This window comes from Molossus molossus, unplaced genomic scaffold, assembly GCF_014108415.1.
Source record: "Molossus molossus isolate mMolMol1 unplaced genomic scaffold, mMolMol1.p scaffold_m16_p_8, whole genome shotgun sequence".
NCBI lineage: Eukaryota > Metazoa > Chordata > Mammalia > Chiroptera > Molossidae > Molossus > Molossus molossus.
In genome coordinates, this window is record NW_023425402.1 from 108,693,119 (window position 1) to 108,706,203 (window position 13,085).

At 53.8% G+C, this 13,085-nt stretch overlaps 1 protein-coding gene across 1 annotated transcript in view; it reads left to right on the forward strand.

Annotated features, from left to right (window-relative positions):
• PACRG (parkin coregulated) overlaps positions 1-13,085 on the forward strand; it is a 428,095-nt gene that overhangs the window by 239,962 nt on the left and 175,048 nt on the right. Inside the window, exon 4 of the mRNA XM_036249304.1 lies at positions 3,458-3,607. Coding sequence (XP_036105197.1) covers positions 3,458-3,607 — 150 coding nt within the window. The remainder of the gene's footprint in view (positions 1-3,457; positions 3,608-13,085) is intronic.

Consider the following 13,085-nt stretch of genomic DNA (forward strand, 5'->3'; position numbering starts at 1 on the left):
GTAGACTTTTTGAAAGCATGTTTGTGGCCCATAACCCTCAACAACATTTCTGCCAGCTTCTGGTTCTCTTCGGTGAAACTGAGCTGACGGTAGGCGAGTTGGGGACACCAGACTCCGGAGAAGATGAAACAACTCTTAGGTGGGATCAGGCCGTGAGGTCCTGGGCATGCCCCTCTCTCTCCGCCTCCCCAGGGTTTTCTGACACTCCGCTATAGCGTTCTATTTTTAGTGTTTGGGTTGGGTTTTCTGTTCTTTTTGTTGTTTAGAACATTGGGTAGGGCCTGCGGGGTGTCCCAGGGCCGCAGCAGTGAGCCGTCATGCACCCAGCCCGCAGCTGTTTGGAGATCCTTCGTCTCCACCGTCATGTGCGCTTTCAACCAGCTGCGAACACGGCCTGGACTGCGGGCGGGGGCTGGCTGGAGGTGTTCCGGGCCCCACCCCTTCTGCCCGAAGGAGTGGAACTGGCCACTTATTTATAAAATCGTGTTCGTGATTCCAGAGGAAAGAGTTGCGGCTCCATTAAATGATCTCATATAGTCTTGGATTCCTAACTGAGAGTTCAGTTTGGTTCAAACTTTGGGTCACCCTTGTGACTGGCTAGTTTGTACCTTTTTAAAAAAATTAATCCTCACCTGAGGATATTGTTTCCATTGATGTTTAGAGTCAGTAAAAAGAAGGGAGAGGAGAGAAGGGAGGGAGGGAGGGAGAGAGAAACTTCAGTGTAAAAGAGACACATCAATTGGCTGCCTCGCGCACTCGCCCCAAACAGTACAGGGATCCAACCAGCAACCCAGGTACGAGCCTGTGACCAGGAATCCGCGACTCTTCAGGGCTAAGGCCGACGCTCTAACCGCTGAGCACACTGGCCAGGGCAGTACTTTATTCTACCGGAAATGGAGTTGGGGGGACTATGAATGTCTTGAGCAAGTGGTGAGATCATTAGATATGCTCTAGGAAAGTTAATCCAGCAGCAGCATGAACAGACAGGTTGGGGGAGAGAAGAAAGAACTAAGGGAGGTCTGTTAGATGTCATGACAGTGACCCAGTGGGGGGCCCCAAGGCCAAAGCCAGAGGAGGAGGAAGGGATGGAGACACAGGACCAGAGAGTGAGAGAGAGGATGGGGAGACCGGAGGAACGGGGCTGAGGATGGGGGACCGGAGGAGCGGGGCTGAGGATGGGGGACCGGAGGAGCGGGGGTGGGGATGGGGGGACCGGAGTTGTGGGGGTAAGGATGGGGGACCGGAGTTGCGGGGGTAAGGATGGGGGACCGGAGTTGCGGGGGTAAGGATGGGGGACCGGAGTTGCGGGGCTGAGGATGGGGGACCGGAGGAGAGGGGCTGAGGATGGGGGACCGGAGGAGCGGGGGTGGGGATGGGGGGACCGGAGGAGCGGGGGTGAGGATGGGGGACCGGAGGAGCGGGGGTGAGGATGGGGGACCGGAGGAGCGGGGGTGGGGATGGGGGACCGGAGGAGCGGGGGTGGGGAGTGGGGGCCCGGAGGAGCGGGGGTGGGGAGGGGGCCCCGGAGGAGCGGGGCTGAGGATGAGACTGGAGAAGAGGAGGGAGGAGGGGGAGCCAGACATAAATTTAAGAGACATTGCAGGCAGGACTAGGAGACTTTCCACTTGAGTGACGTGAGAGACGGGAGTGGATTGACCCCGGGTGGCCGGAACCTGGTGGCAGCATCTCCAACACAGGAGACACAGGACCAAGAGACAGTTCCTGGCGGAAACTTACTTTCCAACCACCTGAGTGAGGGGCTGTCAAGGTTCAGGCTGCGGAAGTGGGTCCTGGGGCTGCGGAACGATGTCAGATCTGCCTCGCGGGGACACTGAGCACCGTGTCATCCCTTTCGAGAGCCTGGTTCCCTTTGTCCCTTCATCAACGGCACATACTTGAAGCTGACAGTCACCCTTTTTCTTTTTTCTTAGAAGGCAGAACATCTTCCAAGAAAGAGTCCATTGCCCTGGCCAGTTTGGCTCAGCGGTTAGAGCATCGGCCTGCGGTCTGGAGAGACCCGGGTTTGGTTCCTGCTAAGGGCACGTACCTCGGTTGCAGTTTGTCCCCGGCCCTGGTTGGTCGTGCGGGTGGCAGCCACTCGATGTGTCCCTTTCACATCGATGTTTCTCTTTCTCTCTCTCTTCCTCTCTCTCCCTCCCACTCTATCTGTACAAAAAATGGAAAAATGTCCTCGGGTGAGGATAAAAAAAAAAAAGAAAAGAAAGAGTCCATTTATCAGGCACCGCCTTTGAGCATGTTCTCTAACGCGTGCTCCCTGTAGCTCTTCTACTTAAACCGCAGGACTTCAGTCATCTTAGGGAGTCAATGAAGTTCCCGTGATTGAAGAAGCTGACACCAAGGAAGTGCGGGGGTGTCGGCCACGTTCATACAGTATGATCGGTGTCCTGGCCCCCGGCTCTGAATTCTGCGCCCTGGAAAGAGCAAAGGGCACCTTCCAGGCCCTGCTAGTGTGGGAGCACCAGGGAGCCCACCAGCGTCCATCCTGTCTCTGCAGCGCATCTCGCCACGGCATCCGGAGCGGTCTTTATAACCATTTTCTGTTTCTTTGGTCTCTTGTAGTTATTCACAGTGGATTCCTTTTCAAGTTCTAGACACTTAAGGTGTTGCTTTCCTTCCCTGCATACCTGAGGGTGTAAACACAGTCGGTTTCATTCCCTTCTACCAGGAACATTCACGGCGTCTGTAACCAGCCTCTAGTGTCCACTCACTCCGAGACCCAGTCCCCTTCCCAAATAAATGCGTGTTTCATGATAATGGTTTTAAGAACAGCACAGACAGTTAACTGAAAATGGATCTGTTGCATAAAAATGATCCGTTATTGCCCTGGCCAGTTTGGCTCAGCGGTTAGAGTGTCCGCCCGCAGTCCAGAGAGACCCGGGTTTGGTTCCTGACAAGGGCACGTACCTCGGTTGCAGTTTGTCCCCGTCCCTGGTTGGGGTCGTGTGGGTGGTAGCCAGTCGGTGTGTCTCTCTCGCATCGATGTTTCTCCCTCTCTCTTAGCCCCTCTCTCCCTCCTGCTCTATCTGAAGATAAATGCAAAAAAAAAAAAAAAAAAAGTCCTTGGGTGAGGATAAAAAAAAATTTAAAAAAAAGACCTGTTATCAACCTTCATAGGGTCCTTTAACTCCAGCGACACTAACTGACCTTTCCTCTTCCACGCTACCTGTCCATCACCGCCTCTTCTGTGAGAGATGATGAGCTACTTTCTTCGGGCGGTGAGGGATCGCTACCGCTTGGGAGAACAAATGACACCCCACCAAGACCCTACGCGTAGTGTCAAGGGCCACAGCGCACCCTCAAAGCTGTGACAACAGGGCTCATCCCACCAGTGGTCCCCGGTCGAGTGAGGCTAATTGAACGGTCTACTGGTCGGTGCGCCCCATAGCTGTAGAAATGAGCGTTTTTCATTTGGCCCCTTCCTTGTCCTGCCCCGTAGATGCCTTGAACCTCCGGAACCGGCAGGTCATCTGCGTCACCCTCAAAGTCCTCCAGCACCTGGTGGTGTCGGCCGAGATGGTGGGCGAAGCCTTGGTGCCCTATTACCGGCAAATCCTCCCCATCCTGAACATCTTCAAGAACATGAACGGTGAGTCGTCCCAGGGGCCAGCGTTGTCTGTAAGTCCTGAAAAGGGGGAGTGGTTTGAAGTAGGGTTAATTAGCAACCCGGTAGGATTTATTGTGGCAAACAAAGCAGAATCCATTTGGAGATCTAAATAGCATAACTCCCACTCCGCCTCCTTCCCTCCCCCGGGAAACAGGCAAATTAATAGTTTCTTTTATTACTCCGCGCACGTACCCCGCACTCACTCAGTACAAAGCACTGGAGCACTTCTATAATCTTCCAGTAATTAAGTTGTAAAGTTTTTAAATCGTTTTCAGAATACGTTAGTAGATTTTGAGTGTGTCCTTTCCCCCGATAGTACTTCTACCTTTAGATTCTTCCTGTTACAATTGCAGTCTTTGTGGACTTAAGATAAATTTTTAAAGCAATATTATTAAAATCTGGTTCAGGTGGTTTGGAGAGTTTTAATATATGTCCTCCATTTTTTAAAACAAACAAACAAAAAAAACAAACAAAACTGGAATAATAGGTTATTTGTAGCTACTATTTAGTTAATGGTGAGGGCTGTTTGATATATATATGTGCCGGTACATTTATTTTTTAAAATAGTAGTGTGTAAGTTTTAGAAAGCACTGAGGAGCTCAGATGAACCTGCTTTAGACTAGCCCAGGCATCAGCCAGTTGTGGGGGTCCCTTGGCAGGACATGGGTGTACGTCTGTCCACGGAGAACGTGGGTTTTCTTTCTTGCGTCCTGAAACCACGACTGTAATTCTACTGTCTGTTGCTAACTCTGAAGTTCCACTCTTCATCAGCACGGTGTACGCCAACACCACAGTGAATCCTGACGTCCGTGTAGATGCGTTAGTGATGTCACGAGACGGCGTGAAAATCTTGCATCACGGTCTCTTCTCATTGTGCACACAAACCAACAAAAACTGAGTGTGTGGCACCTCCCGCCACAGGCAAGTCCTCTATTTGGAATCACTGCTTTTTTTTTTTTTATAACAAATGTCTTTTAAAACTCTACTGAGGCAGGCAGACCATTCCGGAAATCCTGGAGCCCTCAGAAAGTTTCGAGCTGTCTCTCAACAGCAGGACTTGCGTATATGTGCCAAAAGAAACATCTGAAGCAAACATAGTTGTGACGATGGCTTTTTTGTCGGGTTGGCCCGACAATTCGAGATCCTGCGTCCGGAGCCCGTTCATGCAGAGGCTGGCCTTGCCTGGGTGTTGAAACAGATAGCCATGGTTATCATGTGACAGTATATACATATACAGTACTGTGTGCACCTGCTACTACATGATGTATACACATACAGCAGTGCTGTGCAGATTACTGTGTAGTGACATGAACAGGGGATCGCGTGCATTGTGTCCTCTGTTGGGTTACTGGAGGCTGTGAAGGAGGCGCAGCCCCCTGGTTCCCCAGCGGCGACAGCCCCTTTGTTTCACAGGACCCGTCATACCGCTGACGGCCAGGTGCCAGGTAGGTGGCCAAATAAATGAAGGGCTCTGGGATTCCTTCAAGGGTGACAGGTTTCCACATCCATCCCTCCCTGCCATAGCCTTCGAGCTCGAACCTGTGCCCAGTGTTGAGGGGTGTCATATTTATAGCAAGGAAGCCCGAGCGTGGCCGGCAGGGCTCCCCTGGACCAGGGTCCGCGTCGGAAGGTCCAGGCTGCGGTCTCCGCCTTCGAGCTCATTCCCCGGGATTGTGACCGACTGCTGGGAGTCAGAAACATGCTGTCTTTGCGGGGACTGCTCCAGGGCAAAGGAGAGAGTTGCTAAAAACAGCAATTTCTTCTTCCCTGTGTCTTTTTACCAACGTTATTAATAGTTACATAGAATGAAGACAACAGGAAAGTTCAGTTTATAGCCTTCCGAGATGAAACCACAAAATGAGCGATGCAGTGGGTTGCATTTGAGAGGCAGGAGCCAGTAAGTGGCATCCAAACATTTGCAGCTACAATACCTGTGGGCATTGCTGGCAGGTGAGGGCAAGTCCTGCTGTGTCCTCCGTCCCTAACTGCACCGGAGTCCTCGGACCGGCGCTGCCTGGGACAGTTCAGACACCCCAGGTACCAGCAACGCCACCTGCTGTGTGTTTATGTCCTGGAACATGCAAGCGTAACGAGGACATCAAATAGCCTTAGACTGATCTAGGGGGCTCTGGGACATGATGCCCCTACAGAGCAATAAAAGCCCATGGAAAAGATGCTCAGGTGTTCAACTTCATCCAGACGCATTGAAACGTAGAGGTAACGGGAGCGCATCCGAGTCACAAAATTTTAGAATATTTGTCCCAGGACTTTGACCCTGAAATTCAGTCTTCCGTTTCTAAAAACAATAGAAATACGTATTTCATGCTGGTGATCTTTTTTATTAATTGTTTTCCAGATTCATTTTTTTTTTATCTTTATTGTTGAAAATATTACAGATGCCCCTCCTTTCTCCCCCCTTGACACCCTGTTCCAGGCTCGTGTCCCCACTGCACTGCGCTGCTGTCTGTGTCCGTGGGTGGTGCACATTAGCATAGAAGTTCTTCGGGTTAACTCTCCCACCCCCGCCCCTGAGGGCTGTCGGTCTGCTCCCTGCGTCCCCGTCTCTGGGTCCGTCTTCTGTCGGCTTATTGTGCTCAGTAGACCCACAGATGGGGTCGCCTTTCTAACGCGCCTGGGTGAGGGCCAGAGCGGTCTCGGTCACCCTGACGCAGCGTCTCGTGGATGTTTCTGCATCCTGTGGACAGGTCTCGCGGTCCTTTAAAGTGAGGCGACCTTTTCAGGGCTGACGGCTCGCCCCAGGCTTTCTGTTTCAAAATGGACTTGTACGAAGGTGGTTTCTCAGCGCTTTACATTTAAGTTGGGAATTAAGGGTTACCCCCAGGGACTCCGGCACAACGGAGTCGAAGGCTTTGCCTTTGAGAGATGTGCGGCAGGGTCCCTTTGGGGGCACTAGGTGCACTGGGGCCGAGAGCCCGTGCATGTTCTTCAGGGGCCGTGTGCGGAGGGGCGTGTCGCTGACACGCGTGCAGCGTGGGCTGAGGTTCGCAGCCGCCGTGCGTGGACCGCAGTCTTCTGGGCTCCTCCCCGGCGGCCTCACCGTTGGTCCAAACAAGACCCTGGCAGGAGCCACACAGCTGGCAGACCACGCGGCCCTGTGCTCTGCACCCCTCTCTCGTGTGCCAACCCGAATATACTAGACTGTTACTTTGCTGAGGGCAAACCCGTGAGCCGGGCTTTCCTGGCCTCTGTGGGGGACGGTGGGGGGGGGCAGCCCGCCCAGGGGAACGGGGTTTGCTGTGGGATTGGCTGGAAGTCACTCAGCCCGCAGGGCCGCTGTCGTTCGCCCAGTCCTGTCCCCAGTGGCTTCGCAGAAGCTGCTTCGCGCAGGTTTATTTTCCCCCTAAGTTCACACCTGGAAACCCACGCGGGGGCAGGAACTGAAGTGCATTTGCCTCTCTCTGCCCGGGGGGGCGTGGATCTGAGGTGTCGCTCTGTGTCGGAAACACTTGGCCTGGCAGGCGACGGCCAGGGACTTGGGAGACCGGTTCCGAAGGCTGTGTCAGTGTCCTGGGGCTGCCGTGGCGGAAACAGCAGAAAGTCACCCTCTCACCGGGCTGGCGACCACGGCCCAGAACCAGGTGGCGCAGGGAAGACCTGTCCTGCCCCTCTCCTGGCTGCTGATGCTCCACCCCCTGCGTCCTTCCCATGTCCCCCTCCATGTCCACGTGACCCTGCCCATGTCCTTCTCTGTGCCTCCGGTTCTTGCGAAGACACCAGCGTGTATAAGCCTGGGATGAAGCCCACCTGCCCCAGTGTGACCTCGTCTTGACTTTACTAGTGGCCATGACCCTGGTCCAAATATTGGCCACATCTGGAGGTTCCAGAAAGAAGAGTTTGGGGGACACCATTCAGCCCAGACAGGCTCCTAAGGTGTGTCGAGTCAACTCCTGCTTGCTTGCTAACGCTGGGGGTCTTCTGTGCTTCTGCTCCCCGGACCCGTAACTGCTGAAAATGGACCACTCTGCAGGGCCTGAGGGAGCACCCTCTTTCCACAGGACACCCCGCTCCGTTCAGGGCAGCGGTGTGTTGAGGACGCAGGGAAGAGGATCGAGGTGAGTTCTGAGTGGAGGGGAGGGCAGGGACTTGGTGTTTCCGGCACCGATGCTGCACACGAACGCAGACAGGTGAGCAGCTGCATTCTCAGCTGCGGTGCTGCCCCATAGCCCGCAGTCACCAGGGGCGGCGGCGCCAGCGCCCGGGAAGACCCTCGCCAGTCACTGAGGGTGGCGGGCGGCGTCCCCTGCCTGGCCCTGCCCCACCTGGGCAAGAGGGCCAGGCAACGTGGAGCCTGCGTGGGGTTTGGACCGACACCCAGGGGTCCCCCTGGTGGACGAGGACGGGCGGAATGGTCAGTGTGAGAGCAAGAAATGGGATCGAGTTCAGGAGCAGTGCTCAGTCCCCGGGGTTCCTGGGTTGGAATCCGGGCTTGGGAGGGACTAGCTGTGTGTCCTTTGATGGGTCACATAACCACTCTGAGCCTTAGTCTCCTTACCTTGAAAAGCAAGAAGCTGAGAGGTTACAGAGCCCCCGCCGACCTGCAGAGACTCGGGGTAACCTTCCCGAGTCCTTGCAGAGACCTACAAGGACGTCATTTCTGCGCGTGCCAGTGGCCAGGGGACGCGGGGAGGGGAGGGGCGTGAGTGAGGTGGATTTGCAGATGAGCAGTGCTAGGTCACTGTCCCCAACGTCCATCCCTGCCCCACGGGGCTTGTGTATACATGCGGTTCTGTGCAGTCCCTTCAAGATAATCAAGTGGCATCTATTAGAGTCACTAGGGTAACTTATTAAGGTGTTAGATGCAACATAAACGTTCAAGACCCGGCATCTTTTCTGTATGCCCGCAGTCAAACACAATGCAAAGTTTGCTTTCCTGGTGCCAGTAATTCCTACTTGCAGAAACCCTCCGATGTAGATAAGCTTTTACTGGTCCACTCTCTCCCCCTGCCCCGCCCCCACCTTCCTGGGTCCCACACTTCTTTCCGAAGAGAGCGAAGGTGTTTATCTAATCGAAAGGCCTCATTGAGAGGTTTGCCAAGAACTGCCTGCCCCGGTGCGTGACTGACGTCCCAGCCTCTCTCCGAGTCAGACGCCACTATCAGTTTCCAAATGGCTTTTCTGTTCGCAGTTTCTCTGTGGGGTGGTTCCAGTCTGCATGTTGGGGGTCCGTCCTGGGCATCCCAGGCCCCCTCCTGAGCTGCGTCTTCTCGTCGCCCCGCTCTGCCCCCACCCTGGGGCTTTACCTAAGGGGCCCGGCTGTCGGAACCACCCTGGATCGCGGGCGTTCGGTGCAGGCACCTCTCCGTCCTCCCAGGCCAGGGCGACCTGGTGTTTCTAGGACGATCTAGACTGGCTCGCGTGGGTAACCTTCCCGAGTCCCCTCTGAGCCGAAGTAGCTGGGTCCCTGTCGTAAGGAATGGAAGTCTGGAGGCGGGGCTGGCCCTGGTCCCCCGGGGGGCACGTGACCTTCAGCCCTGGTTCTTGACCGTGAGTGGCCTTCCTAGACCTAGCCCAAGACTCTCTCGAGACAATGCCTGTCTCTGCTCCAGAAGTAAACGCAAAACATTGCGTCCGCTCAGGGGCCTTCCTGATCCCACTCTGACTGCGGGGTGCAGGGTCTCTCCTTCTGGTCCCCCCAGCATCTCTCTCGCTGTGTGGATTCCGTCTCCTGTGTCCATCTGGTCAACCAGCCCTCGAGGTCTGGTGCAGGGAGGGAGTGGGGGCCACCGGCTATGTGCTCACCCTGTCTGCAACGCCGTGTTCGACGTGGTGCTGTGTCCCCACCCTCTCTCTGAGGTGCCCCAGGAACCACCTCAGAAGGGTTAGACGGCAGCTGCTTCCCAGGAACCCGGCAGACGCTGAACCGATGTCCTCCGGCTCAGTAAGGCCCCGAGCTCTGCTGGGAGAACACCTGTGACGTGCTTTGCTTACTCCAGAGCCAGTGTGGACGGCACGTGAGCAGGCATGTCGACGCTGGCCCAAGAGAAAACACGGTTCCTCTCTGTACACAACAGAACGTTGTATTTAATCTGGGCAGGAAGGCAAGCAGAGATTGCCAAAGTTTTCATTTAAAGAGGCTCCCAGATTTGGTCAGGTCATCATTTATACTTTTAAAACCACCAAAAGCATCACCTATTGTGAACTTACTGGTAATTAAGGTCTAATTCTCATTTTCTATTCTATGCAACTCTTTCATGAACAACAAGTAACCCGCTAGAGGTCTTTCTGTGGGCATTGCGAGAAAATAAGAACATCACCAAGTGCAGTTGCTATGTTGAGTAGTCACTTCTCGTGACATGTTAAAAGGCACAGTGAGGAGGCTGCGGAACAGACGAGGTGCCTTCAGCGGGGAGCGGACCCCGGGCAGCGCAGGGACCCAGCGGCTTCCTTGTCCACCCCGAGGGCACAGGTCCAAACTCCCAACGCGATCGCGGGAACATTGCCCCTCCCCCAGCTGGGGGGCTCCAGGCTGGAGGCTTGGAGTGGGAAAACGAGGTGTAGTGAGCTTCCCCCCATTGCTCTGCATGTTCATCCTCACCACCCCCAACCCCGACGACCCGGGTTCTGTCCCCCGGTGCCCTCAGGGCAGGGGTGGCACCACTCTGTGGGCCTGGCGGGGTTCCGCTGTCTTCTCCTGTGTCCTGGAGCGTGCCGAGGGCTCCACTGGGACCCCACACGGACAGGCGCTCTCCATTCCGGATGTTTGGTGGCTCCTTCCCCAGGAGCCCGGCCCTCCCGGGAAGCTGGGGGGGGGACACCTTCAGGGCTCTGTGACTGTGCCACCTTCCGATGGGCTGGGAGCCGGGCACAGCCACAGGCCCTGGAGCAGAGCCCTCGCCGCCTCCTGCCCCACGGGTGTGTCTTCAGAGCCCGGGTCTGTCCAGCGGGGTGGGGTGGGGGACCTGGTCCTCTGAAGCTCCTGCGGTCACACCACGGTGACTCCCCCTGGGCCCACACTAGGGCCATGTGTGTCTCTCAAGTCCCCGCCACGCTGAGTCTGGTTTCCTTGAGCCGAACACAGAACTGCAGGAAGAATTTCGACTTAGTATGAAAACAGCTTTTCCTTTCCATTGTCCTCCTCAAAAACCTATAAGCAGTTGTGGGGCTGAGGTCCCCACTTCCTGGCTGGTGGCCAGCAAATGTCGCTCTCACCTTCCAGAGGTGCCCTCTTCCTGGGCTCCGAGACCCCTCCACCTTCCAAGCTTCTCCACCTCCCTCCCTGCCCCATGTCCCTTCCTCTTCTCTCCCAAGAGCTCCTGTGAGGTCGCTGGGCCCACCAGAGCATCCTGGGTAATCTCCCTAATTTAAGGTCACCTTCGTCCCATCTGTAAAGTCCCTCCCAGCAGTGCCGAGGCGAGTGTTTGGTGGGACAGGAGGACAGGAATTTGGGGGAACATCTTTAGAATGGTGTCTTTGGATGAAGTCATCTACATGTCGATGCTAAATGGCCATGACTAGGACCTCGAAGTGTATGTTTAAAGGGTAAGAAGTCAACCACACACACTTGGCAAAGGCAGCAGCTCCTCACCCCCATGAGAGACTCAGAGAGGGCGTAGGATGTGAAAAAGCTTCAGTGGGCGTGACGAGGGACACTTTGGAGTTGAACAACATTATCTAAGGAGTCAGTAATTTATATATGTGTGTAGAATAATATCAGAAAGTTCAACATGTCTTTCAAAAGATTAGCCAGGAAGCTTGGCAGTGTGGCTCAGTGTATTGAGCTTTGTCCCATGGACTGAGAGGTCCCGGTTCAATTCCCGGTCAGGGCACATGCCCAGGTTGCAGGCTCAATCCCCAGTGTGGGGCATGCAGGAGGCGGCCGATCAATGTTTCTCTCTCACAATCGATAATTCTATCTCTCCCTTCTCTCTCTCTAAAAAAACAATAAAAAAAAAAAAAAAAGAGTTGACAAGATTAGCCAGGGATAAAAGAACAGCATCCCCAGCGGAATTCAGAGTGTTTGTTAGCTGACGGTGTTCCCTGTCCTACAGTCTGGCAGCTTGTCCTCAACAATAATGTATGCCGGAGTAATTGCATCAGCATCACCTAAAATCCCCTCAGTCCAGCCATAGAAAGGACAGGCTAGCATGAGTTTGGGGATTGTTAGAGTCTCTGTACAAAGAAGCTACAATTCGATCAAATGACTGGTCCAAGATCACAATGGCAGAAATGAGCCACAGCCAAGACTTCCAGAATAAATAGATCCCACGTCCACACCCGAGGGCCAGACCCTCTGGAAATGCAGTTGTTTTGCCGGAAGCAGTGGTTCCGAGGCCGTTCTGATCAACAGCTTTCTTTATGTAATGCCCTGAGTAAATGAAGTTTCACTGGCCCACTTCAACAATTATCAGAGGCTGTGGGCTCACAGCAGCAGTGGTGATGTTCTCCACAAATCACATGCATCGTGAAGCAGAAATGTTTTTGTCATCAGTTTCCACGGTGGAGCAGTGATCAACAGCAGCCTGAGAAAAACCCAGAACATGGAAAACCAGCAGCAAATCCACCTGGTTTAAAGCATCGAACACACAGAGGGTCGCTACCCCTGCCGTAGCTGCGCTCTCTTTGTCAGAAGGCATCCAATCCGGATATTTTTTAATCCAGCAGAATTCCTTCTCCCAGATATTGAAAAAAGCGGTATTCAGAGTATAATCACCTGTGGACCAGGTCTTCCCAGCAGAAAGTTATTCCCTAGAATATATTTCAAATAATGTTGGAAAACTTCTTCATATGTCATCAGATCTAAGATGTAATCAGGTGTTAAAGATACTTTGTATTTTATGCAGCCCTGAGAAAGAAAAATAGTGTTGCCAACTACACTTTGACACCCTGTCAACATCCTTTTTAAGAAATGCAACAATGTAAAACATGGGACTTACTGAAATGTGCTGAGCGTGGTTCAGCTTGCAAAGGGAGGCATCTACTGTCTTGAAACCAGAAAATGAGTCCCCGTGAATGGAGGGAACACGTGCACCGACATTCTATTTAGGATTATTCTCTTCTTTTCCTGCTTATGATCTCTTGGTTGGTGTGTGTACCCATTTCTTGGGTATGGACCCAGATGACGCAGGCAGAGGAGTCCTGGCCAGAGACCACGTTTCCGAATACAGTGATACCTCGGTTCTCGAACGCCTCGGTTTTCGACCAAATGGAGATTCGAGAAACTTTTGTCTCGGAATCCGAACAAATATTTGGAACTCGAACTTCCGAGATGAGCCGAATGGCGTTCATTCGGCCCAGCGCGCCTTGCTTGCGTCATCAGTGTGAGTGCAGAGAGAGAGTCACGCTTTGTGGAGTCACGCTTTCCTATTGGTTTTATTGCTTCGGTTCTCGAACAATTCAGTTCTCGACCGTCCTCCTGGAACGAATTATGTTCGAGAACCGAGGTATCACTGTACTGGGTACATCACAGAACTAGCCTTTGTCCAAAATGCACAGCCTAATT